Genomic DNA, 23,000 nt, shown 5'->3' on the forward strand with positions numbered 1-23,000 from the left:
GGCTGCACAGCCGCCCAAGTGTCCCGCATGATGGCATCATAGTCGCTCATCATTTGCTTAACAAGAGCTTCTCTCTCGTGTTCAGCTACGAACTCAAAATTGGTCTTCAACTTATGCTCCTGGTTGGTGAGGCGCTGCTCCAGGCGGCCCACCCTCTGCTTGGCTCTCTCGGCCTTTTCCTTGGCATCCTGAAGAGGCTCGAGCTTCTCCTTAAGACTTGTGATTTCTTTCTTAAGAGAAGTGATGTGCAGGCGGGCCGAGTCTAGATCCTTCTTCACCTGCATGTTGGCTTCCGCCTGCGAATACATCATATCAAGTGTCAGAAGCTCATTTTGAGCAATATCAAATTCAGCTCGATCCAAGGCGGACTCGGCCCGAGCTTTAACGACTGTTACCTCTTTGGACTTGTCCTTGAGGGGTTGTCTGAGCCCTTGGACGCGCAGCATGGCCTGCAAAAAGAGCCGAATGGTTAAAACCAGGCGGATAAAGACTTGAGCAAATAAAAAAAATAAAAAAAAAACAAGAGAAGAATTGCTTAAGTTAAGACTCATACCTCGCAGAGGTTCCCCAAGATGCCATCCAAGTCCAGAGTGCCAACCCCTCTGAATGACGCTTTGTCGTCAGGATCAACCGCCCTCAGCATGGACTTGGCCATCTAGATTACAGTCGGCCTCTGCACAGGGACTGAGAAGGAAAGAGAGTTATAAAAATAACACAAATATATCTAAATGGAAGAACAAAAAAGGCGAATGGTTTTTACCGTCGTCCTGTGCTTCCTCCTCTTTCCCCAAACTCCTCCTCTCTCCTGCTGAGCCGACAGCAGTGGTGGGTTGCTTGAAGCCACCCTTCGATGTCCTCTGGACATCCGGTTTGCTGATCCCCCTATCAGCTTCGAGAGAAGAGGCGTCTAGGCCTCTCTTGGGCTTCTAAGCAATGTGCTTCCGGCCGCCCTTGCCGGATGCGCTCACATCACCCGCCCTTGTCTTTTGGATTTTAGGGTCGGATGGTTTTGAGGGAGATTTGGTAGGGGCACCCTACATCAATACAAGATAAACAAGTCAGAAATCATTCGGACAAATTTAGCATTAGTCAGAAAATGGCAAGTATAACAAGTTCTCACCTTGGGGGTGCCGCTAGTTTTTTGCTCATCCACCTTGATGTGGGTGGTTGCCTCTGCCCTGTTTAGAATATTTTATCTGTATCGAGCAGCAGATACAGCCGGCTTCCTTGAGGCTGAGAGATTCTCCATTGCCTTGTCTGCAAAAATGAACAAGTGTTAGCACCATCAAACAAGTATTGAAAAGCAAAATGAAATTGCATATTAAACGGACGACCGACTACCTCTCGGCAATTCAGAGCTTAACCCACAGGCGGCTAAGAACGTTCCCTCCTCAAACCATTTGTACAAAGGGAGATAGCATTGAGGGGTGACCTCCTTGTCCCCCTCATTATTCGTCCTCACGGACACGGTAAACAACCCTTTGTCCATGATCTCCTCCTTTGTCCGCCTAGGAAGAGGCGACAATGCACTCCTGTTTGCTAGGAGAGGTGAATTCTTATTCCACCTGTTATACTTTTGGTTCAGGCGGCTGTCGGCAGACTTGACTATGTAATACTTAGTCCTCCAGTCTTTCCACTTGTTCTCTTTGCCAACAGCCATCATGTCCCCCTTGCAAGTGGTCAAGGTGTACCAGCCCTCACCGCCCCTAGCAGGCGCCCTACTCAGATAGTGCATGTGGGCGAACGCTTCAAAGCTCGCCTCCACCTGCAGCATCTCACAGGCGGCAACGTACCCCAGAATATTAATCTAGGAGATTGGTACAAGTTGCCAGATACCCAGTTGGTATCCATCCAAGATCCTCTCCACGGCCAGATGGAGAGGGAAGCGGAGGCCAGCTTGGAAGGCCGCTTCATAGCAGCCGAATGCTCTGTCCTCATAACTGGCCAGGCTCGGCCAGGTAATGGTGTCGTCCTTGTTAGGGACCGACAAAGTATAGCCATAGCCCAGAATGACCTTGCGCCTAAAATTGGCAAGGCCGGATTCCATGGAGTTCTGCCTGCTGTGCGGAACATGATGATAGTAGGGGGCTCTCTCCAAGCGCCTGGAAGCGCTCGGCTCGGCCCAGCTTTCCCCCTTATCCACTTCCAGGGACTCCCTGGCAGAATCTATTTCCGTTCTTGCCTCCTCCGAAGTTATGGAGGCGTTCTCTGAAGAAGATGACGAGGCCGACTCGTCATCAGAGCTCTCATCAGAACTAGGGGACCGCCGACTGGTGCCAGCGGGGTCCTCCCCCAGACTCTCTTCCGGCGCCTGTCTAGAAGGCCCGAGTTGATATTGTTCATTCGCCTCCTCCAGGATTCCATCACTTGGAGTTCCACTAGATGTGGACGAATGGTAATAGGTGGGGGTTGGAGGAAGATAAGAAGGGCTGTTAGGATGCTCCGACACCTCACTTTGAGGTACTCTTACTGAGCCGTCTGAATATACAGTCGACCCATCCGAATGGTAGAAAGTTCCATCGGAGCTATATTGTCTTGTTGTTCTTTTGGTTCTGGCCATAGTGTCCTGCACAGACACGGAAACGGTCGGATTCGGAGAAGTTCGCAAAGCAGGGTCTTTGGCCAAGCATTCGGCACTGCTAGTTCTAGATTCAACCGTCCCCGGTGACCGGCTGATCACTATCCTATGTCGTGCCGCATGCGATTGGGAAACCATTTTTTCGAAAAAAAAGAAGAGAAAATGAAGAGTAAAATGAAGAAAAAACAGGCGTTACCTTTAGAAGAAGGGTGAAAGACGCTTGGTTGGCTGAAGAACGGTCGGACAGCTGGCCGAGTGTCGGATGCTTGAAAAGTTAAAACACTTAGGGAATTTTGAGATTCTTTAAGTCAAAAATTCCAAGATTCTCCAAAGATTCGCAAAGGTGTGAATCTAAAGGGGGGGGTCAAACCTTACTATTTATAGGGGGGTAAAACCCTAAAAATCTTCCCTCCAACAGTAATTTTTGAATCCGACCACTCGGATACTGACACCTGTCACAGGTGCCACGTGCAATACACGTGACCCCTGTGAGGGGCAAATGATTTTGGTATTTTATACCCTGCCAAGTGGCCTAATCAAAGCATGACACGTGTCACTGGAAGGGGCACTTAGTTGGACCTTCCAGATGGTGGCACGTGTTGAGCAGATATTGCCCTCTGGGATTGGCGGCTTTTAAGGCCCAATTCCCAAGGGGCCCTAAAAAAACGGCGTGCCCTAATCCCTAGGTCACCAGATCCTAGGGAGGGCACACTTTCCAAAAGGACCCTATAAGTAGGAACATTCTTACATTTATGACAAGACAGAGAATATACACGCAATACGAGACAATACGTCACTTACCACAGAGCTGTCGTTTTCAAGGAACACACAACACTTTACTTGAGCTTGGAATCCGAGAAGATAAACTTTACTTCCGCAAGTTTTATTACCGAACGCTTACTAACTTAATCTTCAGAGGCGGACCACCGACCATCTGGCGGTCCGTTTGCTTTGTAGGTGCAGGCGTCCTTTGTTGAATCCAGTCTCAGTGTTGTAACTCTCCCAAGGGACAAAAACCCCCAAAACACATACATTTGTTAAAGCCCATTCAACATGCACCTTTAAAAACTTCACTTCTTCCTCTTTGTGTCTTTCTTTTTCGGGAGAAAGTCGGTACCCTCCACAAAAATAACGAATTTTTTTTGTTTTTCTGCGTTTTCGAGTCAAATGCACACATAAGTCATGTACATATCGATTCTCATGAGTCAATACTTTTCACATACAAGTCACAATCGAGTTAAGTCGACCTCAAGTTGGTCAATCGTATTAAGTCAAGTTTACACCTTGAGTCATGTCAAGCCATGTGTGTCAAAACGCTTTGAGTCGAGTCATGACAAGTCATATTTGTTAAAAATATATTGAGTATTATGTAATAAGTCAAGCAACACTGAGCCTTAGGTCAACCCCTAAAGAAAAGATGAGCAAAGTCATATAGTCCAAAATATAAATGCAGGTACAAAAGATTTGAAGCAAAAGGACGCAAATGGTTAGAAAATCAACTAGAGTCGGCCTGATCTCAGTTAGATTGACGATCAGCCTGATTGATTGACCACATCCGAAGTTTGATCAAGCACCTTAGACTTAGTAAAATCTTGAAGGATAGGGTTTTTGACAGAGTTTCAAGGCATCAGAAGCTATCACTTTTAAAGAGCAAGCAAGCAAGAATGTTCCCAGATTTTTCAAAAAACTGCGAATATAAATGCATGAAATTCTTCCAAAATATTAGGAGTTTGATAAAGACTTACATGGATCAATAAATTAGAGATAAAGAGCTTTAATTTGCAAAAGACTTGAGCAGATTTGGTTAAAAGGAAACAACCAAGTTGAAGGTTCAGAGCGAAACTGAGCAATGAACAACAACAGCAACACTAATGGAGAAGAAAGGAGTTTTTAGTTTAAAAAACTTGACTCTGTCGCTAAACGACAATATTGTCGTCTGGAGCTAATCTTTGTCGCCTAGCGACAGAGCTAAATCCTGGCGACAGTGCAATCCGGCGTGCGCTGGTGCGACGACAGAAAGCGTGGGTCTCATAAATGAGTATGTGGACCTTATGCAACAATTTCAGGTTCCTTGGTACGCCAGTTAGCCCCTATAAGAAATTTGACATGATCAAGTAATTGGCTCGATTAAAAACACAATAGGTGATCGACCTGATGAAAGATTATCTCACTTAGCTTAAAGCGCCTAAACATTGGCTCATCGCAAAGGCACCGACATAATGGTTCACAAGCAGCAAAATGCGTCGACGTACTATCACCGCGGAAATTTCAGCAAATATCACGACAGCAAAGTTCAAGCGAGCTTTAAGGATCGACAAGCGTTGGTCTTCGGTAATTTTCTTCGGAATATTATCGCAACGACTGAGGATGACTTCAAGAAAAGTTATCTTCGATAGTGTTCCCTATGATGAGGAAAGTTGTCAAGAAGCTGAGGATGACTTCAAGCGAGGTTATCTTCGACGACATTCCCTAGCTTGTGGAGGGTTTTCACGGAAAACTGAGGATGGCTTTAAGTGAAGTTATCGTCGACGACGTTCGCTAAGATTGAGAAGGTTGTCCCCTAAATTTGAGAAGATAGCACGCGATGGGCAGTCTTCGACGACATTTGCTAAGATTGAGGAGGTTGTAACCTAGATTTGAGAAGCTAGCAGAAGATGGGCAGTCTTCGACGACGTTCGCTAAGATTGTGGAGGTTGTCACCTAGATTTGAGAAGATCGGTTCGTGATGAGGAGGTCTTCGACAACATTCGCTATTGATATGAAATAACTAAGGAAAGACAAGTAAAAGGAAGGAGAAATCAAGTAACAACAAGTTCAAACCAACAAACCAAGATAAACCTATCTCAAATTCACAAAGATAGATGAAATAGGGGTCTTAATCAAAGCCAACACCAAGTAAAGCTAGGATTAAGGTGTAACCACAAAAATTACAAGAGATACAATCACAAAGAAAGCAAGATAATCACAAAGATTATGGTAGAGAGAGAAAGTCTCTTGATTACAAAGTTCAACAAAAACTAAAATGCAAAAACGTCTTAAAACAACTTAAATAGTTCGCACAAACTGATAAAAAAACCGGAGAAGGTTCGGCTGAACGCTGGGTAAGTTCGGTCGAACTTGTGGGTAGGTTTGGTCAAACCTTTGGAGTTCGACCACTCCTGCAAAGATGCAAAAATCAGGTCTAAAACTGCCTTAAGGTTCGGGCGAACCACAATGTAGGTTCGACCGAACTCCCCTGCTCCTGGACAGCTCAACTTCAAACATTCATAACTTCACTACTACAAAACTTAAAAAAGAGACCCCTAATTTAAGAGTCGTTACTTTAGCCAACAGGTCTGTTTCATGAAAGAGATCATTTATTACATATAACGGGTCTCTTACCTCTTTTTTAATTAAAAAATAAGATAGTTAAGAGACCTATCATTAAACTAACGGATCCCTTACAATTTTTTTCACGGGCCTTGTGTTACATCACGGCTTTCACGGGCTCCTTCACACCTCTGTAGTCTATACCTTCTAGTATGTTCTTTTTATACAGCGCATATTTATTTTCATATTCCTTTTCTAAAATACTCTGTAATAATTTCATTCTATTTTTCCTCACAACTTTCTCCATCTTTAATTGTTGAGATCAAATGTTAGAAAATTCCTTATCTAATCTTGTATATGAACGAAGATAATGCTACGACGACACCACAACAATGGTGCTACTGCAGTACTCCATATTTTATTGTTGGTATGTTACATTTTTATTTATTATTTTATTAAATTTATTTTGATTTATAAGGTATTTTTAACTATTAATCTTGAAATTGTTGAAAGTTTAATAAAAATTTGTTTTTGGATTTGCATGCATCTTGATTGGGCATTTTGTAAAGAGTTCTTAAAATTATTTTACAAGTATAATGGACAATGAGATAATCAATCAATTTGGCAGATTGAACCAACTTGATTGGAGATTTTATAAGTTTGTAAGTTTGATGGAGTAATTTGTAAGGAGTTCTTATTATTAATTTTTCTTGTCTTATTTTTCTGGGTTGCTCTTAGATTGTGGGTTTGATTTGGTAAGGGTGGAAGATTGATTGTTGTTGCCGGGATCATATTATTATTTTTTGAGGGGTTAAATTGCTGGGCTAAGATTAATTTTGTTTAAATTATTTTTAGGTTGAAGATTGTATTGATGAACTTTTATGTATATTGTGGGGTTCAAGCAAAGGAGGAGGTCAGTTTTTCTGTAAAATTTCTACTGATTTTCTTCGCTATACATTTCCTTTTTTGTTAATTTGTGGTTTATTCATGTATTTTTTGTTCAGCCCCTTTTTTATATTGTGTAGTTATAACCAATTCTTTGGTTTTTATAATGCCAGATCTGATTTAAGAACATCTTAATTGAAGGAGAACAAATATGGAGTACTCAAGTCATACTATTGATTGTAATTATATTTTTTTTTACGATAAGTTTATACCTTTGTTTGTTGGAATTTCAAAGAGCCGATTTTGAAATTAAATTTGATTTTTTTTTTTTTTTTTTAAAAAGAACAAAGAGATCCGTTGTATAACATAAGAGGTCTGCTAGATAATACTAAACATACCTAATATTTCAAATAATGGGTCTCTTACCCTTAACAAATATTAACTTCATACCTCACATAACAGACCTCCTATATTTAATAACGGGTCTCTTCGCCCTTTAAAACAGACCGTCTTGAGAGACGGTCTGTTTACCAAACAGACCCCCCCCTGAGATAGAGACCCGCTCAAAGGCGGTCTCTCAAGCATATTTGAACGGGTTTCTTTGCTAGTTTTTGTAGTAGTGCTTCTTCGTTTCTTGCTCAAATTTGGCATGTGACCAGTCGTTGGAAAGCTCTTGAACTCTACTTTCACCTCCAACTTGAATCTCCTAAAAATTTCTTGTAACAAAGGAGATATAGCTGAAAGAAGTAGTTGCATCATATATTGATAAGCTTCTTGTCTTCAAGTGTGATGATGGTTAGCCCCGAAAGGTGACCTCTAAGGAGCTTGGCCCGACTTCGTATCACGACACGTGGCATGTCTTCCACTTCTTCCACTAAGTTCCATGCACCTGCGTCAAACCCCTCCTCTTCAAAAGGAATTGCCCTCAATTCCGGATCATCATCACCAATATCATCTTCAAAGAGAAAAGGAGCAAGATCACCAACATTAAAGGTAGCATGAACAACAAAGTCTTCCGGTAGTTTGAGCTTATAAGCATTAGGTCCAACTCTCTCCACAACTTCAAAGGGGCCTTCGGATCTTGGCATGAGCTTGTTCTTCCTCTTAGCCGGGAATATTTCCTTCTGAAGATGGAGCCACACAAGATCACCTACATTGAATTCCCTTAGCTTCTTGAATTAGTTTGTCCTTGCCTTGTAACTCTCATTTGCCTTCTCAATTCTCTTCTTGACATCTTCATGAAGCTTTTTCATCGTTTCAACTCTATATTTTGCCTCAAAGCTCAACTCCTCTTGAGGGATACTAGGCAATAAGTCAAGTGGTAGGCGGGGATTAAAACCATACACTACTTCAAATGATGTTTTCCCGGTAGCTATGCAATGAGAGCGGTTGTAAGCAAATTCAACTTGAGGTAGCTTAAGATCCCAATCTTTCATGTGTTTGCTAATGATAGCTCGGAGAACGGTGGACATGGTACGTTTAGTCACCTCGGTTTGAGGGTGAGTAGAGGTACTAAACAAGAGCTTGGTTCCCACTAACTTTCACAAAGTCTTCCAAAAGTAGCTCAAGAACTTAGGATCACGGTCCGACACAATACTTTTTGGAATACCATGAAGCTTCACCACTTCTCTAAAGAACAAGGTAGCCATAAGAGAAGCGTCATCGGTCTTATGGCAAGGAATGAAGTGAGCCATCTTGCTAAAAAGATCAACCACAACAAACACGGAATCATTTTTCCTTTGAGTGCGAGGGAGAGAAACCACAAAATCCATGCTAAGATCATCCCAAGGGTGACTAGGGACCGGAAGTGGAGAGTAGAGTCATTCACGGAATTGACTATTAGCCCTGTGATAAGCCCCACAATGAGCTATCACATCTTTCACATCACCAAACATCTTGGGCCAATAAAAATGTTCTCGAAGAATGTCATATGTTTTTGCAACCCCAAAGTGTCCGGCTAGCCCTCCTTGATGAGCTTCTTTAACAAGGAACCGTCGATGAGAGCATTTTGGAACACAAAGCTTGTTTCCCTTAAAAAGGAAACCCTCTTGCACCATGAAAGAGCCATCGACCCCTTCCTCACACTTCTTCATCAACCCACCAAAATCCTCATCATCGTGATACAACTCTTTAAGCAACTCAAACCCTAAAAACTTCGCATCAAGAATAGTGATCATACAATGCCTCGTAGAAAGAGCATCAGCAACAACATTGCTCTTCCCTTCCTTTTACTTAGAAGAGAAAGTGAACGATTGGAGGAATTCAACCCATTTGGCATGCCTTGCATTGAGTTTATGAGAACCATTGATGTACTTGAGAGATTCATGATCGGAGTGTAGTACAAATTATCTAAGCCTCAAGTAATGTGACCAATGATTAAGAGCCCTCACAACAGCATAGAACTCCTTGTCATAGGTACTATACCTCATTCTTGCTCCACCAAGCTTCTCACTAAAATAGGCAATCGGCCTCCCTCCTTGCAGAAGAACCGCTCCAACTCCAACCCCACTAGCATCACATTCAACTTCAAAGGGTTGATCAAAATTCGGAAGGGCTAAGATTGGAGCCTCACACAACTTTTTCTTGAGGGTCTCAAAAGCCCTTTCAGCCGATGGTGTCCACTCAAAAGTACCCTTCTTCATGCATTCGGTCACCGGGCCAAAATAGTGCTAAAATTCTTCACAAACCTTTGATAGAAGAAAGCTAAACCACGAAAACTCCTATCTTGAGTGAGAGTAGTAGGAGTAGGCCAAGATTGAATGGCCTCCACTTTACTAGGGTCCATTGAGATCCCTACATTTGAAATCACATAACCAAGAAAGACAATACTATCCACCATAAAAGTACATTTTTCCAACTTGGCAAAAAGCCTCCTACTTCTCAATGTTTCAAATACTTGCCTCAAATGTTTAACATGATCAAGTTCACATTTGCTATAAACAAGTATGTCATCAAAATAAACAACAACAAATTTACCAATGAAAGGGCGAAGTACCTCATTCATGAGCCTCATGAAAGTGCTAGGAGTGTTAGAGAGCCCAAATGGCATAATTAGCCTCTCATACAAGCCTTCCTTTGTCTTGAAAGCGGTCTTCCACTCATCTTCTTCACACATACGAATTTGATGGTACCCCATCCTCAAGTCAATCTTCGAAAACACCTTGGAACCATGTAACTCATCAAGCATATCATCAAGTCGGGGAATAGGGAAGCGGTACTTGATGGTAATGTTGTTGATGACCCTACTATCCACACACATCCTCCATGTACCATCCTTTTTCGGGACCAAAAGAGCCGGAACCGACCAAGGGCTAAGGGATTCCCTCACAAATCCTCTTTCAATCAACTCACCAACTTGTCTTTGAAGCTCTCTTGCTTCATCGAGGGTGCACCTATAAGCCGGTCTATTAGGGAGTTGTGATCCGGGAATAAGATCAATTTGATGTTCAATTCCCCTAATAGGTGGCAAACCGGGTGGGAGATCATCGAGAAAAACATCATGGTACTCAACCAATACTTCCTTGATAAGGGGGTGGATTGGGTTCTCTCGCTCACTCTCTTATGTTTCCCTAAGAAGACAAACAAAGACAATGTGTCCTTGATTTATCTCCTTGCCCATCTCATTTTCCCCAATGAGAAGGTTCTCTTTGATTGTGTTTCCCGTACCAAAGGTTTTTTTGTGTTTGATGGTGGGGGACAAGGGGTTGAGTACAATCTTTTTCTTATCCATCATGAATGAATAAGTATTCTTTCTTCCATCATGCATCACATCTCTATCAAATTACCAAGGTCTACCAAGCAATACATGACAAGCATCCATAGGCAATACATCACAAAGCACCTCATCCTTATATAACTTGCCAATTGAGAAAGAAAGAAGAGTTTGTTTCGTTACCTTCACCTCATTGTGATTGTTAAGCCATTGAAGCTTGTAGGGAGTAGGATGATCGGTCGTTTCAAGATTGAGCTTGCTCACCAATGTTGTTGAGGCCACATTAGTGCAAGAGCCACTATCGATGATAAGATTGCAAACCCGCTCCTTGATGGTGCATCGAGTTTGGAAGATTTTTTCCCTTTGCTCTTCCGATGAAGGGGTGGAAATGGACTGAAGTGCTCTCCTCACAACAAGGATTTGACCCTCATCGGCGTCAACTACAATTTCATCCTCCTCATCATATATAGGGTCACCGAAATCCCTCTTCTCATCTTCGTACTCATCATCATCCATTTCACGAATCATCATAGCTCTACTATTTGGAATCTCATTAGCAAAATGTCCATAGCCTCTACACTTGTAGCAAGTGTTTCGATTTCCCATCTTGTTGTGATCATCTTTGCTAGGAAAATGCATGGGACCCTTGCCTTTGTCATCCTTCACAATGGGCTTGCTTGTCTCACCTGTTAGAGCAAAAGAATTCTTGAACGTAGGCTTAGGATACCCACTAGCACTACTCACCTTGTCATACTTCTCAAACTTTAAAGCCACTTGCACCACTTGATCAAAACTTCCATGGGCATGCACATTAACCTTTTGCCCAAGCTTTCTTTCAAGACCACCAATATACCTAGCAATCTTATGCTCCGGTGCTTCCTCAACTCCACTCATGATAGAAAATTTTTCAAACTCCCTAGTATACTTCTCTACCGACATAGTTCCTTGCTTAAGAGGGTTCAATTTAATATAAGCATCTTGCAAATAATCTCTAGGCACAAAAGCCTTGTTCATATGTTTCTTTAATTTCGCCCAAGAAGTGATTTTTGATTTTCCATCTTTCTTCCTACGATTCTTAAAGTTCTCATACCACAAAGAAGCATGTTTTTTTAGTTTAAGGATGACCAATTTGAAACGTTTTTCATCATTATAACCCTTATATTCAAACACATTCTCCATACTTCTAGCCCAATCAAGAAATTCATTAGGATCAAGATTACCTTCAAAGTCCGAAAATTCCAACTTGATGTCTCGGTCACGGTTGTCCTCATGGTGTCGTTGGCGGTGTTCCCTTCTCCGGTGAGGAGAGTGAGAGTCATCTTCTTCACTAGGGCTCCTCCTCCTTCTAGGACTTCTTCTATTCTCCAAGACCTCAAGAAGTCTATCAAACTTCCTTTCTAGAGCATCCAATCTAGAGTTTTCATTGTAACCTTCATCATCTTCATAATAATATCTATCACCCATGTTTCAAGATAAAAAGCTTGTGTCTTTGAGAGAAAAATTTCAAATCTGGTGGGAAAAGATGAGATCTTTTGAGAGGGGGAAAGAGAAAATAAAAACTGTAGGATCCTTCTAGGCTAATAACCTAGGCTCTTGATACCAAATGATATGAAATAACCAAGGAAAGACAAGTAAAAGGAAGGAGAAATCAAGTAACAACAAGTTCAAACCAACAAACCAAAATAAACCTATCTCAAATTCACAAAGATAGATGAAATAGGGGTCTTAATCAAAGCCAACACCAAGTAAAGCTAGGATTAAGGTGTAACCACAAAGATTACAAGAGATGCAATCACAAAGAAAGCAAGATAATCACAAAGATTATGGTAGAGAGAGAAAGTCTCTTGATTACAAAGTTCAACAAAAACTAAAATGCAAAAACTTCTTAAAACAACTTAAATAGTTCGCACAAACTGACAGAAAAACGGGAGAAGGTTCGGCCGAACTCTGGGTAAATTCAGACGAACTTGTGGGTAGGTTCGGTCGAACCTTTGGAGTTCGGCCACTCCTGCAAAGATGAAAAAATCAGGTCTGAAACTGCCTTAAGGTTCTGGCGAACCACAATTTTGGTTCGGCCGAACTCCCCTGCTCCTGGACAGCTCAACTTCAAACGTTCATAACTTCTTCTCTTCTTGCTCAAATTTGGCATGTGACCAGTCGTTGGAAAGCTCTTGAACTCTACTTTCACCTCCAACTTGAATCACCTAAAAATTTCTTATAACAAAGGAGATATGGCTGAAAGAAGTAGTTGCATAACATATTGATAAGCTTCTTGTCTTCAAGTGTGATGATAGTTAGCCCCGAAAGGTGACCTCCAAGGAGCTTGACCTCCACTAAGTTCCATGCACCCGCGTCAGCTATGATAGGGAAAGTTGTCACTATGATTCAAGAAAAAAGCTCGAGATGTAGAAGCATTGATCAACGACGTTCCCTAGCTTGTGGAAAGTTGTCATAAACAACTGAGGATGGCTTCAAGAGAAGTTTTCTTTGACGGTGTTCCCTAGGATGTGGATGGTTGTCAAAAGCAGGATGTGATTTCAAGCAAAGTTATCTTCGATCGTGTTCCCTAGCTTGCGGAAGATGGTCACAAAACGGTAGAAGTTCGTTGCTAGCTGTGCAATCTTTGACAGTGTTCCCTAGCTTGTGGAAGATTATCACAGCAAAAATTGGAGGTAGTTATAAGCGTAGCAGTCTTCAAACGGTATCCCCTAGCTTAAGGAAGATCGTCAAACAAATCGGTTACTCCCGAAACATGTGCTCGACGATGCAAGATACGCGTTTCTTAATTCTCTCATCTGTTTTAACTAATGCTAGTTTTTAGGTATTGCGTTGCAAGAATGATTTAGGATCGCAGAACCATCTGAATCATTCTCCGTCTCCATCGTTACTTTGACTTATATTTTCGAAACATAAGTTTCTCCAAACTCAGTCAAAGTTGAGGTTTCTGTAGACACCCAATTGTGTCTCCCCCTAAACCAAACCTAGTGATGAATACCTTTCATGTCATTTGATTATCGAACAAAGTGAAAGTGTGGAAAGTCTAGTGATGAGGATATTTTTATTAAAATATCTCTTCTTTCTGTTTTTGAAATATTTCTTTTCTCACCCTATTTATGAAAAACGTGCATTTTATTTTATTTTGGTCCATGATATGGGTCCTATAATAGTGTAGTTGGATGGGGCTAGAAAAAACCTTTCCAGCGATATATTATAAGCCCAATTCCGATGAATAATGAGGAAGTTATGGCCAAAATACTAAACTGGGCTCAAACCGGATTTTACCTTAGGCCTAATAATCATGTGGAGGGTTCAAAGGTTTAATCCTATGCCTAAACTAATTAGGATTTATTAGAAGCTTCTATGAGTTTCTAAAGGATCTTAATTATCCTTTTTGAAAAGATAAAATCAAAGAATTTGAAATTGAATACAACTTTCTTTTTTTTAATCCTAATTCTATTCAAATTCAAAGATGTTCAAAGACAGTTAGATATTATTTTTGTGTCTTATATATGGTTGGATAGATATTGAAATTATCTTTCCAATGATATATTATAATATTAATTCTGAGCTATAACGAAAACGATATGAAAAAGATACGAAACTCTATCCAAAACTAACATCCTTCCACTATTTCGGCCATATCTTTTTATCTACAAAAGATTTTAATCTGATTTTGATTGAGATAGAAATTAGAGTTCAAGAGATTTCCAACGACATATTATATGCCTTGTGTGGACTTATGGAACAAAAGTTATGACAAAAACAAAATTTGCAAAAACTGATGTTAATCGAGTTTTATTTCGATTTGAATTCGAATTCTTTTCTTATTCTTCGACTTTCTTTTTTTTCCTAAAAATAGGGGTCGTATCTCCTCGTTTTTAATAATTAACAAAAATTATCTCTTTCTCTCTCTAAAATCAAGAAGCTTATTCTTTCTCTCTCTATTCTTTTTCTAAACCTTCCCTTTTACATAATTCCTCATACATTAGTTCGAGAAACAACTGGCCAAGTTCAAAGTTGTCTTCACCCTAGACGTGAAAGGTTGATAATTTCTAAGGGTTTGGTCCCAAATCTTTATTTTAGTTATTTGATTTAATTTTTTTGTTTATTATTTTCCTTAAAGTTACTAACGTGTGTATTTTGTTATTAGAAAGAAATGTGAAGCATCGAAGTAAGTAATTTAATTGTTATTGAATTTTTGATATAGAAATCATGCTTAGATTATTTTATTGATTCCTAGTATCATGTTAGGATGTTTTATTGCTTCTTAGTATCATGTTTAGGGTTAATTAATAATCTAATATCATGTATGATTATTTTGAAGCTTCCTATTTCTTTCCTAATATCATGTTAGGGATAAAGCTTTGATCTTTGATGTTTAGCACTACTACAAAAAAAAAGCCAAAAAGACCTATCCAAAAAGGCCAAAGAGACTGCTTTAAAGGCGGTCTCTAGCTAAGTAGTCTCATTGGCAAAGAGACTACTTTGATAAAAGTGGTCTCTAGAATTAAAAAAACTAAGACCGCTTATTGCTGAAAAATGGTCTCTAAAATGAGAAAACTAAGACCGATTATTGATGTTAGGTGGTCTCTTTTTTGGGAAAACAGAGACCGCCTATTGAACTTAGGCAGTCTCTGTTTGTGGAAAACAAGAGACCGCTTATCTGACTTCACAGGTCTCTTGGTGTAATTTAATAATAAAAAATAAAAAAAATTGTTTTTAAAACGTAAATCAAAATTACATTTCATCAAAATAACTAATTGATTATTGTACATGTAAAATTACCATCTTAAATACTTTATACATGATACAGAGTATAAAGTTATTCAAAACCCGTAATTATTAAAAAAAAAAACCCTTAATCTTCTTCATCGTGAACTTCAACAACTCCAACTGTAGATCTTTGTCTTTCGCTTGAATATGAACTGATCCATATGATTATATGCTGCAATTAACGTATATGAATTAGCTTAACATAAACAAATTGTACATAACTACATCATAAAATCCAAATCTAGAATTTCTTAAGCAAATTCGAAAATCCAGAATTTCATAAGCAAATAAAAAAAAAACCAGAATTTAAATGATGGGGTACCCTAAAAGAACTACTCTATCCCAATTGAATTGATGATTATCATTGAAACAACTAGCGAAAATTAGAGAAAAAAATAACTAAACAAAAAAAAATTACAACAAATTTGCTAAAATTAATCCTCTTTAATTCCCTTTCAATTCAATTCGTTTTTATAGTGTAATTGTAAAGAATCCTTGCCTTGTTTTCCACATTCTTTTTTTTCCATAAAAAGAAAATACAGAATTTTTTTTGCTCGACTATTTCCTCTTATTTTCGGCCTCTTCTCATACTAAGGTATAATAGAAAGTATTTGTGTATTAAAACCTATCGTAAACTAAAAAAAATATGTTGTAGGAATGCTCAGTTCGGTAGATAAGGGACATGCTATTCTTTTTCTTAAAAAAATCTCGTTAAATTCTATTATTGGAAATTTTCATTTGACTTAGCTTAGGCATTTTGTGTACAAAGACAAGTATTCTTTAACTATCATATATACATCCGATCATAGATCCAATATGTATTACTTTATTTTTTCAATTACAGAAATTCAAAAGGAGGATTTTCAATGCGAGATTTCAAAACATACCTTTCTGTGGCACCGGTCCTAAGTACTTTATGGTTTGGGTCTTTAGCCGGTATATTAATAGAAATCAATCGTTTTTTTCCAGATGCGTTGACATTCCCCTTTTTTTCATTCTAGTTATTAATATGGAAAGGGTTTAGCGAAGATTCGAGATAGAAGCAACTACCTGTGAATAATCCCTACCCTTTTTTATTTATTCTAAAAAATAGGATTAGTTTAGTAAAGAAGAAAAGTGGATTCAACCTTCCAAAAACTTAGGTTCAGGTTAAGTTAAGAGTTTTCTACACGATATTTAAATGAAATACTATGATTAGAGAGATATCTAGTTAGAAACCCTTTTGAATTTGATTACGCAGTAGTTATTTACTTAACTATTATTACTCTATTGATTTCCACAAAATCTTTCGAATTGCGAATTGTATTTCTAGTTAGCAACTTCTATTTTAGCAACTTTTCTATTTTTCTTGAAGAAGGGAAAAAATGGAAAAGTTGCTTGAATTAAATACCAAAAGGGGGTTCATGGCTAAGGGTAATTAATAAGATGAATGAAATAAATTTTGAAATGATATCTAAATTTAACTTCATTATACTCTTCCATTTGGTAGTTTGGTCAAAGTGAAAATTGAGTTTGCTCAAAAAATTAATCTCCACAATTTACAATCAATTCACTAAATTAATTATAGAAACAAAATTCAGAAAAATTACCCACAAATATAAAGTCCAAAATAAACACATTAAATAAATAATTATAGAGAAAGAAAAGATGAAGAGGGGAGAGAGATAGAGAAACCTTTGAACCCAAAGTGAAAGTACCAAGTGTTTGGAGCAGGGGAATGACAAACTGATTGCCGACGATGTCGTCGTGTGACAAGTAGTGATGAGGGTTGTATGCGGCGAAGTTGTTGGCGGTAGAGGGGCTGAGATGAGGATAGAGAATGGATGAAGGAGTGTGGTTGTGAGTAAGAGTTATGGAAGTTCAAAGGGAAGAGATGATTGCGGAAGTAGAGGAATAAGAAGGCAGGAGGCTGGGAGCAAGCTAGGGTTTTCAAGGTGGAGAGAGATATAAAAAAAACCTATAAATGAGTGGGTTGGGCCATTAGGGTAAAGGGGATTAAAGAGAAACTAACAAAGAAAACAAAATGTAGCTTGAAAAGCTGAAAAAAAAAAAGAAAAAAAGCAAGAGACCGCCTAACTTAAATAGGCGATCTAAGGTAATAGTTCTAGAGATTGCTTTTTTAAGAACAAAGGTCTCTCCATTTTCAAATAAAAATTAAAAAATTAAGAGAGACCGGTTATCTATCATAAAGGATCTTTATTAAGTTTCAAGAGACCAGTTTTTTGTAATATTGGGTATCTTGAAATAAAGAGACCCTTATTTAAATAAACGGTCTCTTTGGCCATTTTTGTAGTAGTGTAGTTACATGCTAGGTTTTGTTATTATTCTTGTTAGTATCATGCCTAGGGTCTTGCTAATAATATTATGCTTTAACATGATTATTTTGATTTTTATTATATTTATATGTTATCGTTGTTATTGCTTGATCACACCTTTTATGCATGTTTAAAGGGAATTTGTACTTGTAATCACGCTTAATAAGATAATTAACAATCTTGTTTAGGGTAATAAAATTATAATTCAAGTGATCGCCAATAATAGTTTTGTTTGTGCATTAATATTCAACCAACATGGTTAAACTTGTTTAGGGTAAATCTATTGATTGCATGTTAGTAAGAAAGCGCACATGAACACGAGAAGAATACAGTAGAGGCCTATTATTAGGGCAGGTTCAGTCTCTTTTAGGTTGGATTTGTACCTTCATCCCCGAACTTCAAGTCATGGTTCCAGACCTATTGGAGTTAACGATCTCCTAGATCGTTAAGGGGTGTAACCTTCACCCTGTGAATGGTTTACAAGTTCCTAAAAATTGTTGGCGACTCTTTTACTCTTGCTTTCTTCCCTTTGGACGCCACCATGCTTAAGTGTATGATCACAGTGGGGCTCAAGTGTGGGATCGCTTGAAATTTTCCCTACAGTTAGTGTAATTGTTCTTCATATTTTGTTTGGTTTAGATTCATTTTTGTTTGATTTGATTTGGATGTTTGAACTTGATTAGTGTAATTGTTCTTCATATTCTTGATTTCTTAGTTGTTTGTTGATTAGATGATGATTCTTGAGTAGTTGTTTGGGTAGGGATTGGGTGAACCTTGTATGATTGATTGATTGTGATTAATTTGGGAATAGTGTTGATTGATTTTTGAGATTAAAGTGATTAATGAAAGTTTGCATGTGTGTAATTTTATTAGGCCTTGATAATTATGCTAGATTGCATTGTATTTCTAATGACACGACCAATTGATTTAGGAATTGCAATTATCGATTGGTTTGGATTGTGATTCTCCTAATTTGTTATTCATAGAGACCACTAGCTTAACGATTAGGAGATAGCTTTATGATTCCAATTGATAGCTCATATTATTAGTGTTTTATTTGTTTACTTGTTTGTTATGTTAGTTGTCTAGTGACCTTTTCACCCTTAACTTCGACCTAGCTTAGGCGCCCAATTGAAAGCCCTTGAACATAACCGTTGCTTTGAGTTCGACCCTTGACTTACCTCTATACTGGTATTTAGGTTTGTTAAGTGATTATAAATTTTGTTTGACTTAGGGAGGATTACTCAACGACCTAGTTTTTTCCCATCGTCAATATCAATATTCCAAGGTTGAATCATTTTACAACACTACCCTTGTGACTCTCTTTATATCAAAAAGGGTGTGTGTGTGTTAGATGCACGTGAGGTATGTCATATAAGTATGTAAAATTGCAAACCTAACTTATTTTGTCCCTTCACTATACCATGCACCTTTACAACTTTCATCTTTATTCCATCCAACAAATAATTACATTCTTTAACACTTGCATGTAATTGATGCTATCTCAAATAAAAATGCTTTTCCATTTCTCTTTTATTAGCACATTTTGACTTTAGCACAATGCACATAATTCCTTTTTATTGTCTTTTGTGATTTATATATGACGAAAATAATAGTCATTTGAGGTTTTGAAATGTCGATATATATTCCATATTTTGATATATTCTTTTTACCATCATACCTCTCTTAAATTACTCCATAAATTTCACACGTTTCATAATCTTGTTGTTAACTTATATTACATTCATACTTCTTTTTATGTGTTCAGAGGCGGAGCTAGCATAGGTCCTGGTAGGACACGTGCCAAAAAAAAAAATTATTCAGTTAAAATTTTTGTAACATTCCACACAATTCTCTACAAGTATTGTACTTGTTGTCTTGCTGAGAATGCTTTATACTTAAATTTGCTTATAAAATCCATGTGATACATTAATTTATATATATATAAAGAATTAAAAAAAAAAAAAAGCCTTTTCAGACTTTTTCTCTCCCCTTTTCTATTTTGATTACTTTAATTTTGAGATTGTTGTGACTCTTGTGAGCCTATTGTATAATTATACTATTTTGTTGATATAATTGTTTAAAAATGTCATTAATTATTGCATTTCTTGTTATGTTAAGATTAAAGTATTTATGTACCTAAAATTGTTGGTTACAAATTTGGTTACTACAAGTAGTATTCAATATTTATATAATCTAAACCTATAAAATGAAACATAATTCAAGATAGAGGGATGGGATATTAAATTTTTAATTTTTTATAAGTTAAAGTGTAAATATTAGTTGTTGATTAATACACTGATCGGTGATGCTCTACCATTGCCAAAATCCTGGCTCTGCCACTAATGTGATTTTTCTTATTTCATCTTACAGCCTCCAACTTTTTAAAACACTCACTCTTACTTACACTCATCATTCATCTTCTTGTAGATTGGTTAACTAAATATCTACAGTGGGTCGAACAAAAAAACTGGGGATAAGCCCTATTCTCTTTACCTTATTCATATTATATTCAATAAAAAATAATATAAGTTTAGTAAAAATAAGGCCCCGTTCACTTCACCTTATTTTCGCTTAACTGAAATATTTTTTACTAAAACAAAATAATATTTGTTGAACTTAAATTATTTTACTAAACTAAAATTATTTTTACTGATTATAATTATAATTCTTCTTTAAGAAAACCAAATTTTTACTAAACTGAACTTATATAACTGAACTGAAATTATTTTTACTAAACTGAATTAATTTTACTGAACTGAAATTATTTTTACTTAATATTATTTTTTTAAAGGTGAAGTTTACAGTGCCTAAGTTAAATTTAGTAAAAATAAGTTCAAATCAATAAAAATAATTTTAAATCATTATCAATAAGTTATTTTAAAGAACAAGGATAGTAGCGAATCTGTAAAAACAATTTGAGTTCCCTAAATGAATAATTTCTATTTAGTAAAAACAATTCAATATTGTAATATATAAGGTGCAAAAAACATGGTCTTAGCCTAAACAGTGTTGTCCCTTTTTGGATCTTTGGTGTAAGTGTTTTTGATTAATAAAAGGTCTACTTAGTTACCCAAATACGAAGTAGAAAATATTAGGACCTATGCAACGAGAAAAGAGATAAAGAAGCATGTAAATATAGGATTGACAAGGGTTGGAACTAGGTCGTCATCTAATTCTCCCTAAGTCAAATTAAATTTGTAAACGCTTAACAAACTTTATACGAGTATAGAGGCAATCTAAGGGTCGAACCCAAAGGAATGAATCAAAGCCATGTTATAGCCTAATGTTAAGCTAAATCGAAAAGTTGTCAAGGGTTAAGTATGGTAACTAGGATAACAAGAATCGAGAATTCAATTAAATTGCTAAACACTAGGGATATAGGTTCCACATGTAAGCTTAACAATCATGCTAATAGAAAGATCACCCAATTGATTCAAAACATGGCAAGGGACAAACATATGTTGCAATCAAAGGAATAAAAGGGTTATCTTCTATAAACCAAACTAGGGTTCACTATGAATGGTTAACAAGGAGAATCACAATCAAATTCAATCAATTAAAGCAATTCCCAAATCAATTGTCCATGTCATTGGAATTTGCAATGCAATCTAGATTAATCTTATAGGTTGATCACTCCTAGTCTAATTAATCACATGCACAACTATGTCAACCAATTTAATTGCAACAATCAATCAATCAAGAATCATCAACTAGCAATAATCATCAATCAAGCATGCTTCCCCTTTACCCTAGCAACTAATTTACTCACTAATCATGGTGAAATCTAAAGCTAAAACAAATTCAATCACAAACATATCCATCTCAAGCTAAATCAAAAGGAATTACAATCAATCAATAAATTCTCAAAACTAAATAAAAATCCAAACCAAACATTCAAGCATAAAATTAAATTGCAATTGAAGTAAATTCAAAGGAAAGAAATCTTACAAACTTTTATTGATATGAAGAAGAATCATAAACTTGATTGAAGAAACAATGTTGAATTACAATTCAAATCCAAAGATTACAATCTCTACTTTTCTCTAACTTCTCTCTAGTTTCTCTATCTAAAAACTAAGCAAATGAAATATTATCTAAAGTTGGCCTTCAAAAGGATTTACAAGAGTATATATAGACAAAAAAGAAAAACTGATCGGTCGCGCCCTCTCCAAGAAGATTCCGCGGGTGCGCAGAAAAAGGTACGGAACCCATAACTGACTCCGCGGGCATTCTGGGCAAAACTCGCGCCCGCGGGTACTGTAGCCCGTGCCCGCAGCATCGCCACCCACGCCCGCGGCTTGGGGCGCGGCAAAATGCCCTATTCCAGGTGAAGCATGGGGCCGAAGTCTCTCTAATCTGGAGCGCCCTTTCCAAAATCTCCGCGCCCACGAGTAGACCGCGGCTAGGGCGCGGAGAGTTCCTGCCCAAAGTCACCAAATTGGTGCACCAAAACCCGTGCCCGCGGCCCTAGATCCTGCGCCCGCGGCAAAGAGAAAATGTAGAGAGCCCTCTCCATGAGACTTGAAACTCCTTTTCTTGGGTCTTTTTGCTCCTCTTGAATCCTTTGCAAAGCTAATTCTTTAGGCACAAGAGAAACCAAAGAGAGAAAATAGAAGAGAAAAAGAGAAATATAAAAGGAAAACACGAGGAAAAGCACATAAGGGAGAGTAAAACACAAAGAAAGAAGAAATAGAGAAACTAAATGAGAAATAACAAAAATAGTAAAAGAAAAGCATGAAAAGCATATTGAAAATATCCTAAAACACTACCCTATGAGTGCCATAAATGACACTTATCAAATTCCCCCAACCTAGACTTTTGCTCGTCCCGAGCAAAACAAAGGCTAAAAAGGAATAAGAAGGGTTTATTTAAGCAAAAATATAGAGAAGAAGAATATACACTAAGACTCACTAATGTAGGAATCACGGTTGTTTTTAGCTACAACAAGCCCTTTAAACCCCAAAGTCGCCTATGAAGACGAGTAAGGTCTCGTAAGGATTTCTTAAGAGTTTAACCCACAACTCAGTCAAGGGGTTGAAACTAGGTCATTATCTAATTATCCCTAAGTGAAAATAAATTTGTAAACGCTTAACATACCTTATACGAGTATAGGGCAAGCTAAGGGTCGAACCCAAAGGAATGAATCAAAACCATGTTATAGTCTAGCGTTAAGTGACAAAGGAATAAACGCGTCGTCAATTGTCTATCTCTAGATCAAATACAATTTATACAACCTTAACAAACCTAATACTAGTAAAAGGCAAGCATTGGGGTCGAACCACAGGGAACGAATAGTCACCACCAAATGTAATCGACAATTAAGCTAGTCCGGAATAGGAGATAAATAAACTAAAGTCTAAAGATGCTAAAACAAGATATAAAACACTAAGAGAAATGGTTTAGGTATAGCATTCACTTGAACATA

The 23,000-nt window shown here is 37.7% G+C and overlaps 2 protein-coding genes across 2 annotated transcripts; both read right to left on the reverse strand.

Moving 5' to 3' along the window:
• Nucleotides 1-8,592: 8,592 nt before the first annotated feature.
• On the reverse strand, nucleotides 8,593-9,414 carry LOC110701639. Its single transcript, XM_021879253.1, has 2 exons — nucleotides 9,163-9,414; nucleotides 8,593-8,997 (listed from the first exon to the last, which is right to left on the reverse strand). Exons 1-2 carry the CDS (start codon nucleotides 9,412-9,414, stop codon nucleotides 8,593-8,595), a joined length of 657 nt encoding a protein of 218 aa, XP_021734945.1.
• An 8-nt stretch (nucleotides 9,415-9,422) lies between these two features.
• Nucleotides 9,423-11,948, reverse strand: LOC110701640. The gene is made up of 2 exons (XM_021879254.1): nucleotides 10,558-11,948; nucleotides 9,423-10,227 (listed from the first exon to the last, which is right to left on the reverse strand). The coding sequence occupies exons 1-2, from the start codon at nucleotides 11,946-11,948 to the stop codon at nucleotides 9,423-9,425; spliced, it is 2,196 nt and encodes a 731-aa protein (XP_021734946.1).
• Between the last annotated feature and the right edge of the window lie 11,052 nt (nucleotides 11,949-23,000).

The sequence above is a fragment of the Chenopodium quinoa genome, unplaced genomic scaffold (assembly GCF_001683475.1).
Source record: "Chenopodium quinoa cultivar QQ74 unplaced genomic scaffold, ASM168347v1, whole genome shotgun sequence".
In the NCBI taxonomy this organism is placed as follows: Eukaryota; Viridiplantae; Streptophyta; class Magnoliopsida; order Caryophyllales; family Amaranthaceae; genus Chenopodium; species Chenopodium quinoa.

Coding starts and splice junctions, on each gene's coding strand:
- LOC110701639 (XM_021879253.1), bottom strand. CDS start 9,414: ATGAAGAAGGGTACTTTTGAGTGGACACCATCGGCTGAAAGGGCTTTT. Junction 8,998..9,162: donor ACAAGGAGTTCTATGCTGTT/GTGAGGGCTCTT, acceptor TCTAAGTAAAAG/GAAGGGAAGAGCAATGTTGT.
- LOC110701640 (XM_021879254.1), bottom strand. CDS start 11,948: ATGGGTGATAGATATTATTATGAAGATGATGAAGGTTACAATGAAAAC. Junction 10,228..10,557: donor GTATTGCTTGGTAGACCTTG/GTAATTTGATAG, acceptor GCCACCTATTAG/GGGAATTGAACATCAAATTG.